The sequence below is a fragment of the Salvelinus fontinalis genome, chromosome 11 (assembly GCF_029448725.1).
Source record: "Salvelinus fontinalis isolate EN_2023a chromosome 11, ASM2944872v1, whole genome shotgun sequence".
NCBI lineage: Eukaryota > Metazoa > Chordata > Actinopteri > Salmoniformes > Salmonidae > Salvelinus > Salvelinus fontinalis.
In genome coordinates this window covers 19,982,795-20,001,052 of record NC_074675.1, presented here as the reverse complement: position 1 = coordinate 20,001,052, position 18,258 = coordinate 19,982,795, and the positions used below count along the sequence as shown (strand labels likewise).

The 18,258-nt window shown below is 43.7% G+C and overlaps 1 protein-coding gene across 4 annotated transcripts in view; it reads right to left on the bottom strand.

Annotated features, from left to right (window-relative positions):
- Window positions 1-18,258, bottom strand: part of LOC129865251 (ankyrin repeat and BTB/POZ domain-containing protein 3-A-like) — a 221,154-nt gene that overhangs the window by 21,762 nt on the left and 181,134 nt on the right. For all 4 annotated transcript variants that reach the window (XM_055937880.1, XM_055937881.1, XM_055937882.1 and 1 more), the window contains one exon: window positions 2,859-3,085. In XM_055937880.1, the coding sequence (XP_055793855.1) occupies window positions 2,859-3,085 (227 nt within the window). The remainder of the gene's footprint in view (window positions 1-2,858; window positions 3,086-18,258) is intronic.

Genomic DNA, 18,258 nt, shown 5'->3' with positions numbered 1-18,258 from the left:
GAGAATCAAGCTCGTAACCGGAATTATGAGGGGACACGTCTTGCACGGAAGCCCGAAAAGCCCGTGAGTAACTCCCAAAAATTTCTTGGGGGGGGGCTAAAGGGTAGTGGGCCAAGGGCAGGTAGGAGACCTGCGCCCACTTCCCAGGCTAACCGTGGAGAGCGGGAGTACGGGCAGACACCGTGTTACGCAGTAGAGCGCACGGTGTCTCCTGTACGTGTGCATAGCCCGGTGCGGGTTATTCCACCTCCCCGCACTGGTAGGGCTAGATTGGGCATTGAGCCAGGTGTCATGAGGCCGGCTCAACGCGTCTGGTCTCCAGTGCGTCTCCTCGGGCCGGCATACATGGCACCTGCCTTACGCATGGTTTCCCCGGTTCGCCTACACAGCCCAGTGCGGGCTATTCCACCTCGCCGCACTGGCAGGGCGACCGGGAGCATTCAACCAGGTAAGGTTGGGCAGGCTCAATGCTCAAGAGAGCCAGTACGCCTGCACGGTCCGGTATTTCCGGCGCCACCTCCCCGCCCCAGCCTAGTACCTACAGTGCCTACATTACGCACTAGGCTACCAGTGCATTTCCAGAGCCCTGTTCCTCCTCCACGCACTCTCCCTATAGTGCGTGTATCCAGTTCAGTGCCTCCAGTTCCGGCCCCACGCACTAAGCCACCTGTGCGTATCCTAAGTCCTGTACACACTGTCACTTCTCCCCGTACTAGTCCTGAGGTGCGTGCCCTCAGCCAGGTGCCACCAGTGCCGGTACCACGCACCAGGTATAGAGTACGCTTTGAGAGTTCAGTGTGCCCTGTCCCTGCTCCACGCACTAGTAGGAAGGTGCTTATCATTAGCCCGGTGCCTCCAGTTCCGGCACCACGCACCAGGTCTACAGTGCGCCGTATGCGGCCAGAGCCATCCGTCTCCCCAGCGCCATCTGAGCCATCCGTCTCCCCAGCGCCATCTGAGCCATCCGTCTCCCCAGCGCCATCTGAGCCATCCGTCTGCCAGGAGCCTGCAAAGCCGCCCGTCTGCCATGAGCCTGCAAAGCCGCCCGTCTGCCATGAGCCTACAGAGCCATCCGCCAGACAGGAGCCGCTAGAGCCGTCAGCCAGACAGGAGCCGCTAGAGCCGCCCGCCAGACAGGATCTGCCAGAGCCGCCAACCAGACAGGATCTGCCAGAGCCGCCAACCAGACAGGATCTGCCAGAGCCGCCAACCAGACAGGATCTGCCAGAGCCGCCAATCAGACAGGATCTGCCAGAGCCGTCAGCGAGCCATGAGCAGCCAGAGCCGTCAGAGAGCCATGAGCAGCCAGAGCCGTCAGAGAGCCATGAGCAGCCAGAGCCGTCAGTGAGCCATGAGCAGCCAGAGCCGTCAGTGAGCCATGAGCAGCCAGAGCCGTCAGTGAGCCATGAGCAGCCAGAGCCGTCAGAGAGCCATGAGCAGCCTGAGCCGTCAGCCTGCCATGAGCGTCGAGAGCCGTCAGCCTGCCATGAGCGTCGAGAGCCGTCAGCCTGCCATGAGCGTCGAGAGCCGTCAGCCTGCCATGAGCGTAGAGAGCCGTCAGTCTGCCATGAGCGTCGAGAGCCGTCAGCCTGCATGGACCTGCCAGAGCCGTCCAAACAGGACCTGCCAGAGTCCTTCAGCCGGGATCTGCCCCTTGTCCCGGTGTTGCCCCTTGTCCCGGTGCTGCCCCTTGTCCCGGTGCTGCCCCTTGTCCCGGTGCTGCCCCTTGTCCCGGTGCTGCCCCTTGTCCCGGTGCTGCCCCTTGTCCCGGTGCTGCCCCTTGTCCCGGTGCTGCCCCTTATTCCAGTGATGGTCCTTATCCTGGTGCTGCCCCTTGTCCCAGTGCTGCCCCTTGTCCCGGTGCTACCCCTTGTCCCGGTGCTGCCCCTTGTCCTGGTGCTAGCTGTTTATTTAGGGGAAGGTAGTGTTAGGGTGGGCATTAGAAGGGGTAGACAGAAGAGGGGAGTGACTATGGTGGTATGGGGACAGCGTCCGGAACCGGAACCACCACCGTGGTCAACTGCCCACCCGGACCCTCCCCTGGACTTTGTGCTGGTGCGCCCGGCGTTCGCACCTTGGGGGGGGGGTACTGTAACAGTCCTGACCTATTTATGTTAGTTTTTATGTGTTTTTGGTCAGGGCATGTGTTTTGGGTGGGCAGTCTATGTTATCTGTTTCTATGTTGGTTTCGGTTTGCCTGGTATGGCTCTTGATTAGAGGCAGGTGGTTTGCATTTTCCTCTAATCAAGAGTCATATTTAGGTAGGGCATTTCTCACTGTTGGTTTGTGGGTGATTGTCTCCTGTGTCCGTGTCAATGTTTGCACCATACGGGACTGTATACGGTTTGTTCATTTCATGTAGTCTGTTCCTGTTCATTTCGTTCTTTACGTTGTATGTAAGTTCGTCGTTCGGGACTGTCTACTTTCGTTTTGTTATTTTGTTAGTTTATAGTGAAGTTCGTCTTTTCGTCTTGTCTTTAATAAATCATTATGTCTTCACTATCCGCTGCGCCTTGGTTCAATCCCTGCTCCTCCTCTTCTGATGAAGAGGAGGAGGATTATCGTTACAACATGTTGGCTGGATTCACAAGATGTTTATCTTTCAAATGCTGTATTGGACTTGTTAATGTGTGAAAGTTAAATATTTAAAAAAAATATATTTTGAATTTCGCGCCCTGCCTTTGAGCTTGCTGTTGTCATATTGTGCCCGGCTTCTGGCTTGCAGCCAAAAGTTAAGCTGCATTTTTGGGACTGTTCCATTCGCTCCATTGTACCAAACAAGTCTAGTGCACTTTAAGTTTTTGAAAGTGTTTGACATATAGTGTTTGGTGCGGGGTGGTGTGCATGTTAACTCTGACCTAAACTGCGGATGTCTATGGTGATGTCCACATGGCCGTGCTCAGTGCTATGGTACATGGCCTCTCTCAGGGCCCTCAGTTTGGCCTTTGCTGTTCGTTGGAGGGTTCCGACGGCCTGGGGAGGTTTCTTCTTCCCGGTCACCGAGCTCTCTGCCAGGATCTCCTCCAGGGAGAGGACGTCCTCCTTTTCTTTCTCTCCATGGGACAGAAGCTTCCGGAACACATTCCTAAAAGGGGAAGGTTTGTAATGTCGTATTTACATTATAACTCACACACCTATCATTCTACCAGATGCAAGGAGAAAAACGGTAAGCTGAGTAGAAAAGAAACCCCAACACACTGGTGATCTTAAAACCTCTTAGGGCTAGGAGGCAGTATTTTCACGTCCGGCTGAAAAGTGTGCCCCAAAGTCAACTGCATGCTACTCAGGCCCAGAAGCTAGGATATGCATATAATTGTTAGAAAACACTCTAAAGTTTCTAAAACTGTTAAAATAGTGTCTGTGAGTATAACATAACTGATATGGCAGGTGAAAACCTGAGAAAAATCCATCCAGGATAAAACAATTGAGGTAACTGTGTTTTCAATTATTTTCTATGGGAACCTAGATTTCTGTTGCACATGGTTGCAGTTCCTATTGCTTCCGCTAGATGTCAGCAGTCTTTAGAAATTGGTTAAGGTTTTTCTTTAGAGAAATTAACAAGTACGGCTGTTCAGAACGAGGGTCCAGCCTGGTGTACTTTTTTGTTTGGTGCGTGTGACCTCGCTACACTTTTATTGATCACAGATTATTCCGTCTTAAATTTTTGCGATTATTTACATTAAAAAATACCTAAAGTTGGATAAGAAAAGTTGTTTGAATTAAGTTTACAGGTATTGTATTAGATTATTTGTAGTCATGTAGGGTCGAGTTGGAACTGGTGTTTTTCTGAATCAAACGTGCCAAATAAATTGACATTTTGGGAATATAACAACGGAATTTATCGAACAAAAGGACGGTTTGTGATGTTTATGGGACATTTAGGAGTGCCAACAGAAGAAGATCTTCAAATGTAAGAAATGAATTATATCGTTATTTCTGAGATTTGTGTCACGCCTGGCGGGTTGAAATATGAATGTCGCGTTTATTTGGTGGGATGCTATCCTCAGATAATTGCATGGTTTGCTTTCGCCGTAAAGCCTTTTTGAAATCTTACACGTTGGCTGGATTAACAACAAGTGTAGCTTTAATTTGATGTATTGCATGTGTGATTGTAAGAAAGTTTAATATTTCTAATATATATTTTTTAATTTCGCACTCTGCAATTTCACTGGATGTTGTTGAAACGTTCCGCTAGTGGAACCCCAAGCCGTAAATGTTCCTCAATATACACAAAATACCCCATAATGACAAAGCAAAAACAGTCCATAGAGCTCTGAGACCGGATTGTGTTGAGGCACAGATCTGTGGTAGGGTGCCAAAACAGTTCTGCAGCATTGAATGTTCCCAAGAACACAGTGCCCTCCATCATTCTTAAATGGAAGAAGGCTGAAACCACCATGACTTTTCCTAGAGCTGGCCGCACGGCCAAACTGAGCATTTGGGGGAGAAGGGCCTTGCTCAGGGAGGTGACGAAGAACCTGATTGCCACACTGACAGAACTCCAGAGTTCCTCTGTGGGGATCGGGAAACCTTCCAGAAAGACAACCATCTCTGCAGCACTCCACAAATCAGGCCTTCATGGTAGAGTGGCCAGATGGAAGCCACTCCTCAGTAAAAGGCACGACAGCCCGCTTGGAGTTTGTCAAAAGGCACCTAAAGGTCTCTCATACCATGAGAAACAACATTATCTGGTCTGATGAAACCAAGATTGAACTCTTTGGCCTGAATGCCAAGCGTCACGTCTGGAGGAAACCTGGCACCATCCCTACGGTGAAGCATGGTGGTGGCAGCATCATGCTGTGGGGATGTTTTTCAGTGGCAGGGACTGGGAGACTAGTCAGGATCGAGAGAAAGATGAACGGAGCAAAGTACAGAGAGATCCTTGGTGAAAACCTGCTCCAGAGTGCTCAGGACCTCAGACTGGGGCAAAGGTTCACCTTCCAACAGGACAACTACCCTAAGCAGAGCCAAGACAACGCAGGAGTGACATCAGGACAAGTCTCTGAATGTCCTTGAGCCCGGACTTGAACCCGATCTAACATCTCTGAAGAGACCTGCAAATAGCTGTACATTGACGCTCCCCATCCAACCTGACAGACCTTGAGAGGATCTGAAGAGAAGAATGGGAGAAACTCCCCAAATACAGGTGTGCCAAGCTTGTAGCGTCACAGCCAAGAAGAGTCGAGGCTGTATTCGCCGCAAAATGTGCTTCAATAAAGTACTGGGTAAAGGGTCTAATTACTTATTTAAATGTGATAATTACATTTTACATTTTTTACAAATTTGAAAAAAATAAAACGTTTTTCCTTTGTCATTATGGGGTAGTGTGTGTAGATTGACGGGGGAAAACAATTTTATAAATTTAGATTAAGGCTATAATGTGACAAAATGTGGGACAAGTCAAGGGGTCTTGCACTGTATAGCCTAAAGTCTAAGAATGTACGTATATACAGTTGAAGTCGGAAGTTTACATAAACTTAGGTTGGAGTCATTAAAACTTGTTTTTCAACCACTCCACACATTTCTTGTTAATTAACAAACTATAGTTTTGGCAAGTCGGTTGTGCATGACACAAGTCATTTTTCCAACAATTGTTTACAGACAGATTATTTCACTTATAATTCACTGTACCCCAATTCCAGTGGGATAGAAGTTTACATACACTAAGTTGACTGTGCCTTTAAACAGCTTGGAAAATTCCGGAAAATTCCAGAAAATTATGTCATGGCTTTAGAAGCTTCTGATAGGCTAATTGACATCATTTGAGTCAAATGGAGGTGTACCTGTTGATGTATTTCAAGGCCTACCTTTAAACGCAATGCCTCTTTGCCTTACATCATGGGGAAATCAAAAGAAATCAGCCAAGACCTCAGAAAACAAATTGTAGACCTCTGTCTGGTTCATCCTTGGGAGCAATTTCCGAACTCCTGAAGGTACCACGTTTATCTGTACAAACAATAGTACACAAGTATAAACACCATGGGACCATGCAGCCGTCATTACCGCTCAGGATGGAGACGCTTTCTGTCTCCTAGAGATTAATTTACTTTGGTGCAAAAAGTGCAAATCAATCCCAGAACAACAGCAAAGGACCTTGTTAAGATGCTGGAGGAAACCGGTACAAAAGTATCTATATCCACAGTAAAATGAGTCCTACTTCGACATAACCTGAAAGTCCACTCAGCAAGGAAGAGGCCACTGCTCCAAAACCACCATAAAAAAAGCCTGAATATGGTTTGCAACTGCACATGGGGGACAAAGGTCTTACTTTTTGTAGAAATGTTCTCTGGTCTGATCAAATCAAAAATAAAACTGTTTGGCCATAATGACCATGTTTGTAGGAAAAAGGGGGAGTCTTGCAAGCCGAAGAACATCATCCCAACTGTGAAGCACGGGGGTGGCAGCATCATGTTGTGGGGGTGCTTTGCTGCAGGAGGTACTGGTGTGGAATGAGTAAGGAAAATTAGGTGGATATATTGAAGCAACATCTCAAGACATCAGTCAGGAAGTTGGAGCTTGGTCGTAAATGGGTCTTCCAAATGGATAATGACCCCAAGCATACTTCAAAAGTTGTGGCAAAATAGCTTAAGGACAACAAAGTCAAGGAATTGGAGTGGCCATCACAAAGCCCTGACCTCAATCCTATAGAAAATTTGTGGGCAGAACTGAAAAAGCGTGTGCGAGAAAGGAGGCCTACAAACCTGACTCAGTTACACCAGCTCTGTCAGGAGGAATGGGCCAAATTTCACCCAACTTATTGTGGGAAGCTTGTGGAAGGCTACCCAAAACGTTTCACCCAAGTTAAACAATTTAAAGGCAATGCTACCAAATACAAATTTTAGTGTGTGTAAACTTCTGACCCATTGGGAATGTGAATAAATAAATAAAAGCTGAAATAAATCATTCTCTCTACTATTATTCTGACATTTCACATTCTTAAATAAAAATGGTGATCCTAACTGACCTAAGACAGGGAACTTTTAATAGGATTAAATGTCAGGAATTATGAAAAACTGAGTTTAAATGTATTTTGCTAAGGTGTATGTAAACTTCCGACTTCAACTGTAGACACCACTATTGAATCTTGAATGTCAAATGTGATGATGTCTGCCTACAAGAAGTTGGTTGCTGACTGCAAGCACACCTGTCAAGACCTGCAGTTGTCTCTCAGGGCCCCTACTGAACCAGCAATCAAAGTCATCAGCATGCTTTGATTTGATTTGAACTCAACAAGTAAGCAAAATTTCCTCCTTTATAATGATTCAGGACATACTGTAGATAGATATTCACTTACATTTTTTAAATATATATATATGTATATATGGGAGGCAGGCAAATGCCTTTCACTGAGATGTGTAAGGAGACTGACGGGTGAGACAATTCATTTGAATTCATCTTAATGTTATTTTGTTGTTTGCAGGTACACTATCCTTCTGACCCTATCCAGCCAGGCCCCATCTAATTTTTAACTCCTTGCAAGTGTGACTTATTTTGTTTTGTGCCTGCTGTGAGTTTGGGAAAAACGTGTGGACCTGAATTTTGATAACTGCAGTGGCCAAAACAAGAACAAGTTTGTGCTCTGGTAATGTGCCTGGCAGACCATGCACAAGCTCCACCACAGTCGGGATCTTCACTTCCTGATCACAGGCAACACCAAGTTTGCCCCCGACTGGTGCTTCGGCCTCATCAAACAGAGCTTCAGAAAGACCAGAGTGAACAATTTGTCTGAGATTGCTGGTGTTGTGAAGGACAGCACTGTGACAAGGGTCAACATCCCACAGCTGGTTGGACTGGAGGATGGTACGGTGCTGGTGGAAAGCTATGTCTGGCAACAACACCTGACTCCGTACTTCATACCGCTGCCACAGAACAAGCAATACCAGCACTTCAGGCGAATATCATTTTCATTGCATTGTATGAGAATATTCTTATCTAAACTTGGGAGGTGAATGGGTGTTGTGCAAGGTTGTAATGTCTTCTCCACCTTTTTTGTTATTTCCTGTTTAACAGCTTCGATGCTCTGGAGCCTGATGTTGTTGCCAAAGAGCATTCAGAATCAGTCGAGACCAGGTTTCAGCTGCAGCGCAGCACTGACATCCTTCCTCCCATAGATGGTCTGCCTGTACAAGCACCACCTGGACTGGACACAGCTAGACAAACGTATCTTTTTGAGAAGATCAGGGAATTTTGCAACAAAGAGGCTATCGACATCACATGCCCTGCAGCAACGTCAAGGGCAGTATAGAAACAGGCTGTCCGAATATAGATTCCCTTGTTCATGCTTGGTTCGGACGGACCACGCATCAGCAGTGCCTCTATTCACATAACTCTCTCCTAACACATACGCCATATGTTGCTGCTATTATTTTCATCCGCTGCTCAGCCACTATACCCTGATTGTATGCATATAACTACCTCATCTATCACTGATATTGTTCTTGTACATACTGTATATTATTTTATTTATATTGACACTATTTCTGATATTGCTACTATGCAAGTAACTATTTGGCTGTACCATTCTTATTTTATTTTTTTATTTTACCGTTATTTTACCAGGTAAGTTGACTGAGAACACGTTCTCATTTGCAGCAACGACCTGGGGAATAGTTACAGGGGAGAGGAGGGGGATGAATGAGCCAATTGTAAACTGGGGATTATTAGGTGACCGTGATGGTTTGAGGGCCAGATTGGGAATTTAGCCAGGACACCGGGGTTAACACCCATACTCTTACGATAAGTGCCCTGGGATCTTTAATGACCTCAGAGAGTCAGGACACCCGTTTAACATCCCATCCGAAAGACGGCACCCTACACAGGGCAGTGTAGGGTGCCCTGTGTAGGGTGCCCTGGGGCATTGGGATATTTTTTAGAACAGAGGAAAGAGTGCCTCCTACTGGCCCTCCAACACCACTTCCAGCAGCAACTGGTCTCTCATCCAGGGACTGACCAGGACCAACCCTGCTTAGCTTCAGAAGCAAGCCAGCAGTGGTATTTACACCTTCTTTAGAGACCCATACATTTACCATGATGTGGCGGCGGGTTATAGCATTTCTTTCACATGACCCATCAATTTAGACAAGTGTGTCTGGGTAAGCGTCATATAATATTTATAAAATATTTTTATCTGGACACTTTCTGTTTACCTGGAACTTTTTCTTATGGTAGGCTACTACTTTTTCCACTTTTTGTCTTAATCTTTACTACATTATATATAGCACATGAATCGTTAAAGAGACGGGTGGGGCTGGCTTAAGAGGGTGTGAACAGTGCTGAATGGGTGTAGACAAAGGAGAGCTCTCCAGGGCGGCAGGTAGCCTGGCAGGTAGGAGCGTTGGGCCAGTAACTGAAGGGGCGTCAGAGATGGTGTAGTAGGATTCAATCTTAGTCCTGTATTGATGCTTTGCCTGTTGATGGTTCATATGAGGGTGTAGTGGGATTTTTTATAAGCTTCTGGAGTTCGATGTCCTGCTCCTAGAGCTTCTCCTTGACACGTATCTTTAAACTTCTTGTCAATATGGGGGCGCTGTTTCCCCATTGGAAAAAATAGTGCCCAAATTAAACTGCCTCGTACTCAGTTCTTGCTCGTACAATATGCAAATTATTATTACTATTGGATAGAAAACACTCTCTAGTTTCTAAAACCGTTCGAATTATTTCTCTGAGTGAAACAGAACTCTTTTTGCAGCACATTTCCTGTCAGGGAGTGAGATTTCAGAAATCGAGGTCCCTGTTCTGGGGTCAGTTTATAAGTCCCCATGTAAGCCATCGGGCTATATGCACTGCATACGTCTTCCTCTAGATGTCAGTAAGTGGGGAGAATTTGAATGGAGTGGATTGCGCATGGAGTGGATTGGGCCCGATATATAGACCGTGGAACGGAAGTACCGTCCTTTTCAACGATGCGCTTGACGCATGAAGACATCACAATGGCGTCCTGCAAACGCTTTCGTTTTAGTAGTTCTATATCTCCGGTCATGTTTTTATTCGTTATAGGTGTTAAAGACATCATAAGGTAGTTAATTTAAACCGACTTTTAGCAGTTTATAGCAGTTTATTGCGATTTTCCTGGATTTCAATGTGACGCGCGTTCAGGAGTTGGACTCCTCTCCAGTGGGTGGCTAACGTTAGCGGCTAATTCGACAGGACAAGAGGACATCTTTCAGCCAAAAGACGATTGTTTTGAAGAAAGGACACCTTGCCCAAGATTCTGATGGAAGCTCAGCTAATAGTAAGCAGTCTTTATGCTGTTAATTCATTGTTCTGTTGAAAAAAGTAAAATGAATGAGACGCCATTTCTTGCAGTGTAGCATTGTGTTATCGCAGCCTGTATTGCGCAGTAACATTAATTTTAAAAATGAAATTCAGCGATTGCATTAAGAACTCATTTGTCTTTCAATTGCTGTCCAACCTGTATTTTTTTTTGTCAAGATTATGAATAGTTTTCGATAAGAATAGGTGGCTTTCCAAGATGGCGCCGGACAGATTGCTTGAGATTTTGGCTACTTTTCTCATTGTATAAGCACGATTTGTGCCGCTAAATATGCAAATTTTCGAACAAACTCTATATGCATTGTGTAATATGATGTTAAAGGACTGTCATCTAATGAACTCTCGAGAAGGTTAGTGAATTTTTTTTATATATTTTGGTGGTTTATACGTTATTGCTATGTTTGGCTTGAATCAATGCTGTTGTAATGTTTGCTATTGTGCTAAGCTAATATAACGCTATATTGTGTTTTCGCTGTAAAACACTTAGAAAATCTGAAATATTGTCTTGATTCACAAGATCTGTGTCTTTCATCTAATGCACGCTGTGTATTTTTAAGAAATGTTTTATGATGAGTAATTAGCTAATACACGTTGGTCTCTGTAGTTATTCTAGTCGTTTTAGTGAGAGTTGTGATGGGGGCTGCAATAGTAAACTCTGATTTATACCTGAAATATGCACATTTTTCTAACAAAACCTATCCTATACAATAAATATGTTATCAGACTGTCATCCGATGAGGTTGTTTCTTGGTTGGTGGCTATTTATATCTTTATTTGGTCGAATTTGTGATAGCTGCTGATGGAGTAAAAAAAATGGTGGAGTATGGAAGTGGTGTCTTTTGCTAACGTGGTTAGCTAATAGATTTACATATTTTGTCTTCCCTGTAAAACATTTTAAAAATCAGAAATGATGGCTTTATTCACAAGATGTGTATCTTTCATTTGGTGTCTTGGACTTGTGATTTCATGAACATTATATTATATGATATCCCTGTGGCTTTAGGCTAGGCTATGCTAGTCAGCTTTTGTGATGGGGGTGCTCCCGGATCCGGGTTTGGTAGGCGTTAGAGGCTAAATGAAATGAAATGACTACAAGCAATAAAGGTGACACAACTGTCTCTATGCCAATGATATTGCACACCCCAAGGTAATATTACATGTATATTATATGCTAGATCTGTTTGCTACTTACACTGGTCTAACGTTGACAGTGAATCACATAATCTAGGTATCTCAAAAGCTAACACCGCTTGCGTGTCAAAGCTTTGTTCCCACTTGGCTTTGGTTTTAGCAATTGTGTGTACTGTGTCTTCAGTGACCTCCTCCAAAAAAGTTTGTACACACCTACACATTATTTTTACTATTTTCTACATTGTAGAATAATAGTAAAGACATCAAAACTATGAAATAACACATATGGAATCATGTAATAATCAAAGTGTTAAGCAAATCAAAATATATTTTAGATTCTTCAAAGTAGCCAACCTTTACCTTGATGACAGCTTTGCACACTCTTGGTATTCTCTCAACCAGATTCACATGGAATATTTTTCAAAAGTATTGAAAGAGTTCCCACATATGCCAAGCACTTGTTGGCTGCTTTTCCTTCACTCTGAGGTCCAAGCCATCCCAAACCATCTCATTTGGGTTGAGGTCGGGTGATTTTAGACCAGGTCATCTGATGCAGCACTCCATCACTCTCCTTCTTGATCAAATAGCCCTTGAAAAACAAATGATAGTCCCACTAGGCGCTGCGGTAGCCATGCTGATTAAGTCTGCCTTGAATTCTAAATAATCGCATACAGTGTCACCAGCAAAGCACTCACACACCACAACACCTCCTCCTCCATGCTTCACGGTGGGCTCCACAAATGAGGAGATCATCCGTTCACCTACTCTCCGTCTCACAAAGACATGGTGGTTGGAACCAAAAATCGCAAATTTGGACACATCAGACCAAAGGGCAGATTTCCACCGGTCTAATGTCCATTACTCGTGATTCTTGGCCCAACAGTTGATGTTGAGATGTGTCTTTTACTTGAACTCTGTGAAGTATTTATTTCAGCTGCAATTTCTGAGGCTGGTAACTCTAATTAACTTATCCTCTGCAGCAGAGGTAACTCTGGGTCTTCCTTTCCTATGGCGGTCCTAATGCGAGCCAGTTTCATCATAGCACTTGATGGTTTTTGTGACTGTACTTGAAGAAACTTCTTGAAATTTTCCGTATTGACAGACCTTTATGTCTCATAGTAATGATGGACTTTTGTTTCTCTTTGCTTATTTGAGCTGTTCTTGCCATAATATAGACTTGGTCTTTTACCAAATAGGGCTATATTCTGTATACCAGCCCTACCTTATCACAACACAACTAATTGCCTCAAACGCATTAAGAAGGAAAGAAATTCCACAAATTCACTTTTTACAAGGCACACCTGTTAATTGAAATGCATTCCAGGTGACTATCTTATGAAGCTGGTTGAGAGAATACAAAGAGTGTGCAAAGCTGTCATCAAGGCAAAGGGTGGCTACTCTGAAGAATCTCAAATAACATATTTTGATTTGTTTAACACTTTTTTGGTTACTACATGATTCCATGTGTTATTTCATAGTTTTGATGGCTTCACTACTTTTCTACAATTTAGAACATAGTAAAAATAGAGAACAACCCTGAGTAGGTGTGTCCAAACTTTTGTCATGTACTGTATATGTATATTTACACATTACACATTACTATTATATCCCCTCTGTGTTGTTAAGTCCTCAATTCAAGGCAAAGGGTGAGCAATTGTGGCCCAAATATGTTCATGTAACTATTCATATGGCTCATGAAATACTTATTTTCCACCATAATTTGCAAATAAATAAATAATAAATCCTACAATGTGATTTTCTGGATTTCTTTTTCTCATTTTGTCTGTCATAGTTGAAGTGTACCTTTAATGAAAATTACAGGCCTCTCTCATCTTTTTAAGTGGGAGAACTTGCACAATTGGTGGCTGACTAAATACTTTTTTGCCCCACTGTATCCCACTACAAGAGCATCGCAGATGTGCCGATAAAATTAAACAAGTTTGAAAATATCCGGACCTCTGGGACTACTCAATTAACATATATATTTCTTTAAACATTTTATTGAAGACTTATTTTACCAGGTACATTGACTGAGAACAAATTCTAGTTTACAGCAGCGACCTGGGGAATAGTTACAGGGGATGGGGGGGATGAATGAGCCAATTGACAGGATCGGGAGCCTTCAGGCCGGCTGAACATTAAATGAGCGTTAGTGATGCACCCAAGAAGGCAGATTGGTGTGAGAATGTTTTTAACTATACCTGTATGGGAATATTTGTGCATATATCTGGAATTAGTGGACCAGCAGAATATTATATGGTACATAGCAAATTGTCCAGTTTTACCTAGTGTTGATTTTTCAGTGTAATATTTCTAGTGTTGATTCAAGAGTTAAATTAATTTAACACTCAGTGTTGGTGTTAACCAGAGTTGAGTGTGACCAATTTTTACTGTGTACACAAAAAAAATTAAGGTTCTTAAATGGTTCTTCCTCAGCTCTTAAGGTTTACTTGGAAAACTTTATTTGGCATCTACGGTTCTTCATAATTCCAAAGGTTCTTGAAATGTATGGAAGCCTGCCGATCTCCCCCTTTCATAGCACACAGCAAATGTGCCAGTGTTAACTACTGTTGATTTTTCAGTGTAACATTTCTAGTGTTGATTCAAGAGTTACATTAACACTCAGTAAAAGTATGCCAGTGTTGGTGTTAATTACCATAGTTGAACCAAAACCACCCATCTTTATCATATTTCCCATCATGGTCTCTTGCAGAATGATTTTCAGAATTGTTTGTTTCAATGTCTGTGCTTTTGCATGTACATTATTGGTTGATTAATCTTATTCTACACAAGTATAAATTACATACATTTTTCTAAACTAATCCAATCTGTCAGTAGTTGGACTTATTGCACCTGTTACTGAGATGGTTCCAGTTTATATGATTTAGATAGTCACATTACTCAACCTATACTACCCAGCATTAATTCTGCTTGCAGGTTGCAGGAGATTAAAAGTTCTAACTGTTGGATATCCTCACTCTGCCTAGCCTGGCTGACGTGACCCACATTTATCACAGCGCAGGGAGCGCTTTAACCACACTAGTCAGGGAAGGAGGCCATTTATTAATGTAATATTTGCAGAGAAATTGTGCGGTGGGTTTGATTGGTTCTCAAAAGTTGTTTTTTGCTTTTGCACATACATTGATTGATTAATTGATCTTATGCTACGCAAATATAAATAACTTTTTTGAAACTAATCCAATATAAAACTCAGATTTATTGCACTGGTTTCTGAAATGGATGTTCCATTTTAGATGGTTTAGGTAGTCTCATAGCTTAGTTTTCCAAACCCGGCAGTCATTCTCAATGCAGTCATTCTGCCCTCCAGGACACCTACAGCACCCGATGTCACAGGAAGGCCAAAAAGATAATCAAGTACAACAACCACCCAAGGGACTTCCTGTTCACCCCGCTATCATCCAAAAGGCGAGGTCAGTACAGGTGTATCAAAGCTGGGACCGAGAGACTGAAAAACAGCTTCTATCTGAAGGCCATCAGACTGTTAAACAGCCATCACCAACAGAGATGCTGCTGCCAACATATTGACTCAAATCACTGGCCACTTTAATAAATGGATTTAATAATGGTATCACAAGGCACTTTAAATAATGGCAATTTACTGATGTTAACATATCCTGCATTACTCATCTCATACGTATATACTGTATTTTATACCATCTATTGCATCTTGCCTATGCCGCACGGCCATCGCACATCGATATATTTATACAGTGGCTTGCGGAAGTATTCACCCCCTTGGCATTTTTCCTAGTTTGTTGCCTTACAACTTGGAATTAAAATAGATTTTTTGGGGGGTGTGTATCATTTGATTTACACAACATGTCTACCACTTTGAAGATGCAAAATATTATTTATTGTGAAACAAACAAGAAATGAGACAAAAAAAACAGAAAACTTGAGCGTGCATAACTGTTCACCCCCCCAAAGTCAACACTTTGTAGAGCCATCTTCTGCAGCAATTACAGCTGCAAGTCTCCTGGGGTATGTCTCTATAAGCTTGGCACATCTAACTACAGGGAATTTTGCCCATTCTTCAAGGCAAAACTGCTCCAACTCCTTCAAGTTGGATGGGTTCCGCTGGTGTACAGCAATCTTTAAGTCATACCACAGATTCTCAATTGGATTGAGGTCTGGGCTTTGACTAGGCCATTCCAAGACATTTAAATGTTTCCCCTTAAACCACTTGAGTGTTGCGTTCGCAGTATGCTTAGGGTCATTGTCCTGCTGGAAGGTGAACCTCCTTCCCAGTCTCAAATCTCTGGAAGACTGAAACAGGTTTCCCTCAAGAATTTCCCTGTATTTAGCGCCATCGATCATCCCTTCAATTCTGACCAGTTTCCCAGTCCCTGACGATAAAAACATCCCCACAGCATGATGCTGCCACCACCACGCTTCCCTGTGGGGATGGTGTTCTCGGGGTGATGAGAGGTGTTGGATTTGCGCCAGACATTTTCCTTGATGGCCAAAAAGCTAAATTTTAGTCTCTTCTGTCCAGAATAACTTGGGAAACGCAGGAGAATCAATAAGGATGAGACTGATTCTCTCCTTATGACCCTCCTGCGTCACCATGCCCAGGGGCGCAGTGACCTCCCTAATCAACCCGGACCCTAATGGTCGACTGTCTAGGGCGTGAACTGGGAAGGGCATATCCACTGGAATACTGGGGATCCCTAATCTATGGGAAAATGATCTGTCAATGAAATTCCCAGCTGCGCCTGAATCGACGAGCGCCTTATGCTGGGAATGCGGGGAAAACTCAGGAAAATAATGTTCAAAAACATGTGGGCAACAGAGAGCTCTGGGTGAGTATGGTGCCGGCTCACCTGAGGTGACGCGATAGTGCCCTGCCTGCTGCCTCGACTCCCAGAGGAACCTCCCCAGCACCGACCGGCAGTGTGCCCTCTGCGGCCACAGATGGTGCATGAAACGGAACCTCCTCCGTTCTCCCTAAGCGCAGCACCTCCCAGCTCCATGGGCATCGGAGCGGTGGTGCTGGGGGATGGATCCGACAGAGCCCGATCTGGACGTCCACGGGTAGCCAGCAGGTTATCCAACCGAATGGACAGGTCCACCAGCTGATCGAAAGTGAGGGTGGTGTCCCTGCAGGCCAACTCCCGACGGACGTCCTCGTGCAAACTGCAATGATAGTGGTCGATCATGGCCCTGTCATTCCATCTCACGCCAGCGGCCAGGGTCCGGAAGTTCAGAGCGAACTCCTCGGCGCTCCCCGCCGCTCTATCCTTAGGCGGGCGGTCAAAGACTGCATTTCATTGGGAAATGAAAACCAGGTGTGTGGGAAACAAAGACAAAACCAATGGAAAATGAAAGTGGATCGGCGATGACTAGAAGACCAGCGACGTCGACCGCCGAGCACCGCCCGAACAAGGAGAGGAACCGACTTCGGAGGAAGTCGTGACAGGGTGGCTATTTGAGGAATCTCAAATATACTTCGATTTGTTTAACACTTTTTTGGTTACTACATGATTCCATATGTGTTATTTCATGGGTTTGATGTCTTCACTATTATTATACAATGTAGAAAATAGTAAAAATAAGGAAAAACCCTTGAATGAGTAGGTATTCAAAAATAATTGATTGGTAGTGAATCTAGTTTTTATTTCCTTTTTATTTAACCTTTATTTAACCAGTCAAGTCAGTTAAGAACAAATTCTTATTTACAATGACAGCCTACCAAAAGGCAAAATGCTTCCTGCGGGGACAAGGGCTGGGATTAAAAATAAAAATACATGTTATAAAAATATAGGACAAAACAAACATCACAACAAGAGAGACAACACAACACTACATAAAGAGAGACCTTTGACAACAACATAGCATGGCAGCAACACATGACAACACAGCATGGTAGCAACACAACATTACAACAACATGGTATCAACAAAACATGGCAGCAGCACAAAACAGGGTACAAACATTTTTGGGCACAGACAAAAGCACAAAGGGCAAGAAGGTAGAGACAACAATACACACGTAAAGCAGCCACAAATGTCAGTAAGTGTCCATAATTGAGTCTTTGAATGAGGAGATTGAGATAAAACTGTCCAGTTTGAGTGGTTGTTGCAGCTCGTTCCAGTCGCTAGCTGCAGCGAACTGAAAAGACGAGTGACCCAGGGATGTGTGTGCTTTGGGGACCTTTAACAGAATGTGACTGCCAGAACGGGTGTTGTATGTGGAGGATGAGGGCTGCAGTAGATATCTCAGATAGGGGGGAGTGAGGCCTAAGAGGGTTTTATAAATAAGGATCAACCAGTGGGTCTTGTGACGGATATAGAGAGATGACAAGTTTACAGAGGAGTACAGAGCGCAGTGGTGTCCTATAAGGAGCATCGGTTGCAAATCTGATGGTAAAGAACATCTAGATTCTGGAACCCCCTTAGTTGCCGATCTATAAATTATGTCTCCGTAATCTAGCATGGGTAGGATGGTCATCTGAATCAGTGTTAGTTTGGCAGCTGGGGTGAAAGAGGAGCGACTACGATAGAGGAAACCAAGGCTAGATTTAACTTTAGCCTGCAGCTTTGAATTGATATCTGAATAAATTTATAATTCATAATTCAATAAATTCATAATCTCTTTCTACAAATGTACATAACTTTCTACAAGCTCACAAATCTCTTGGTAACGTGATAATGGTGACACAATCCAGACCATGCGTAGATAAAAAATATGAAAGTGTGATTTTTTTTTTTGTGATTTGATTTTTGATTGCCAGCAGAATATTCATAGTTGTAAATGGACTTAAATTGATCATTTGGAAAATAAATTATGCTTACAAATCTTATTGATGTCAAGTTACACGTTTGTGACTGTTAT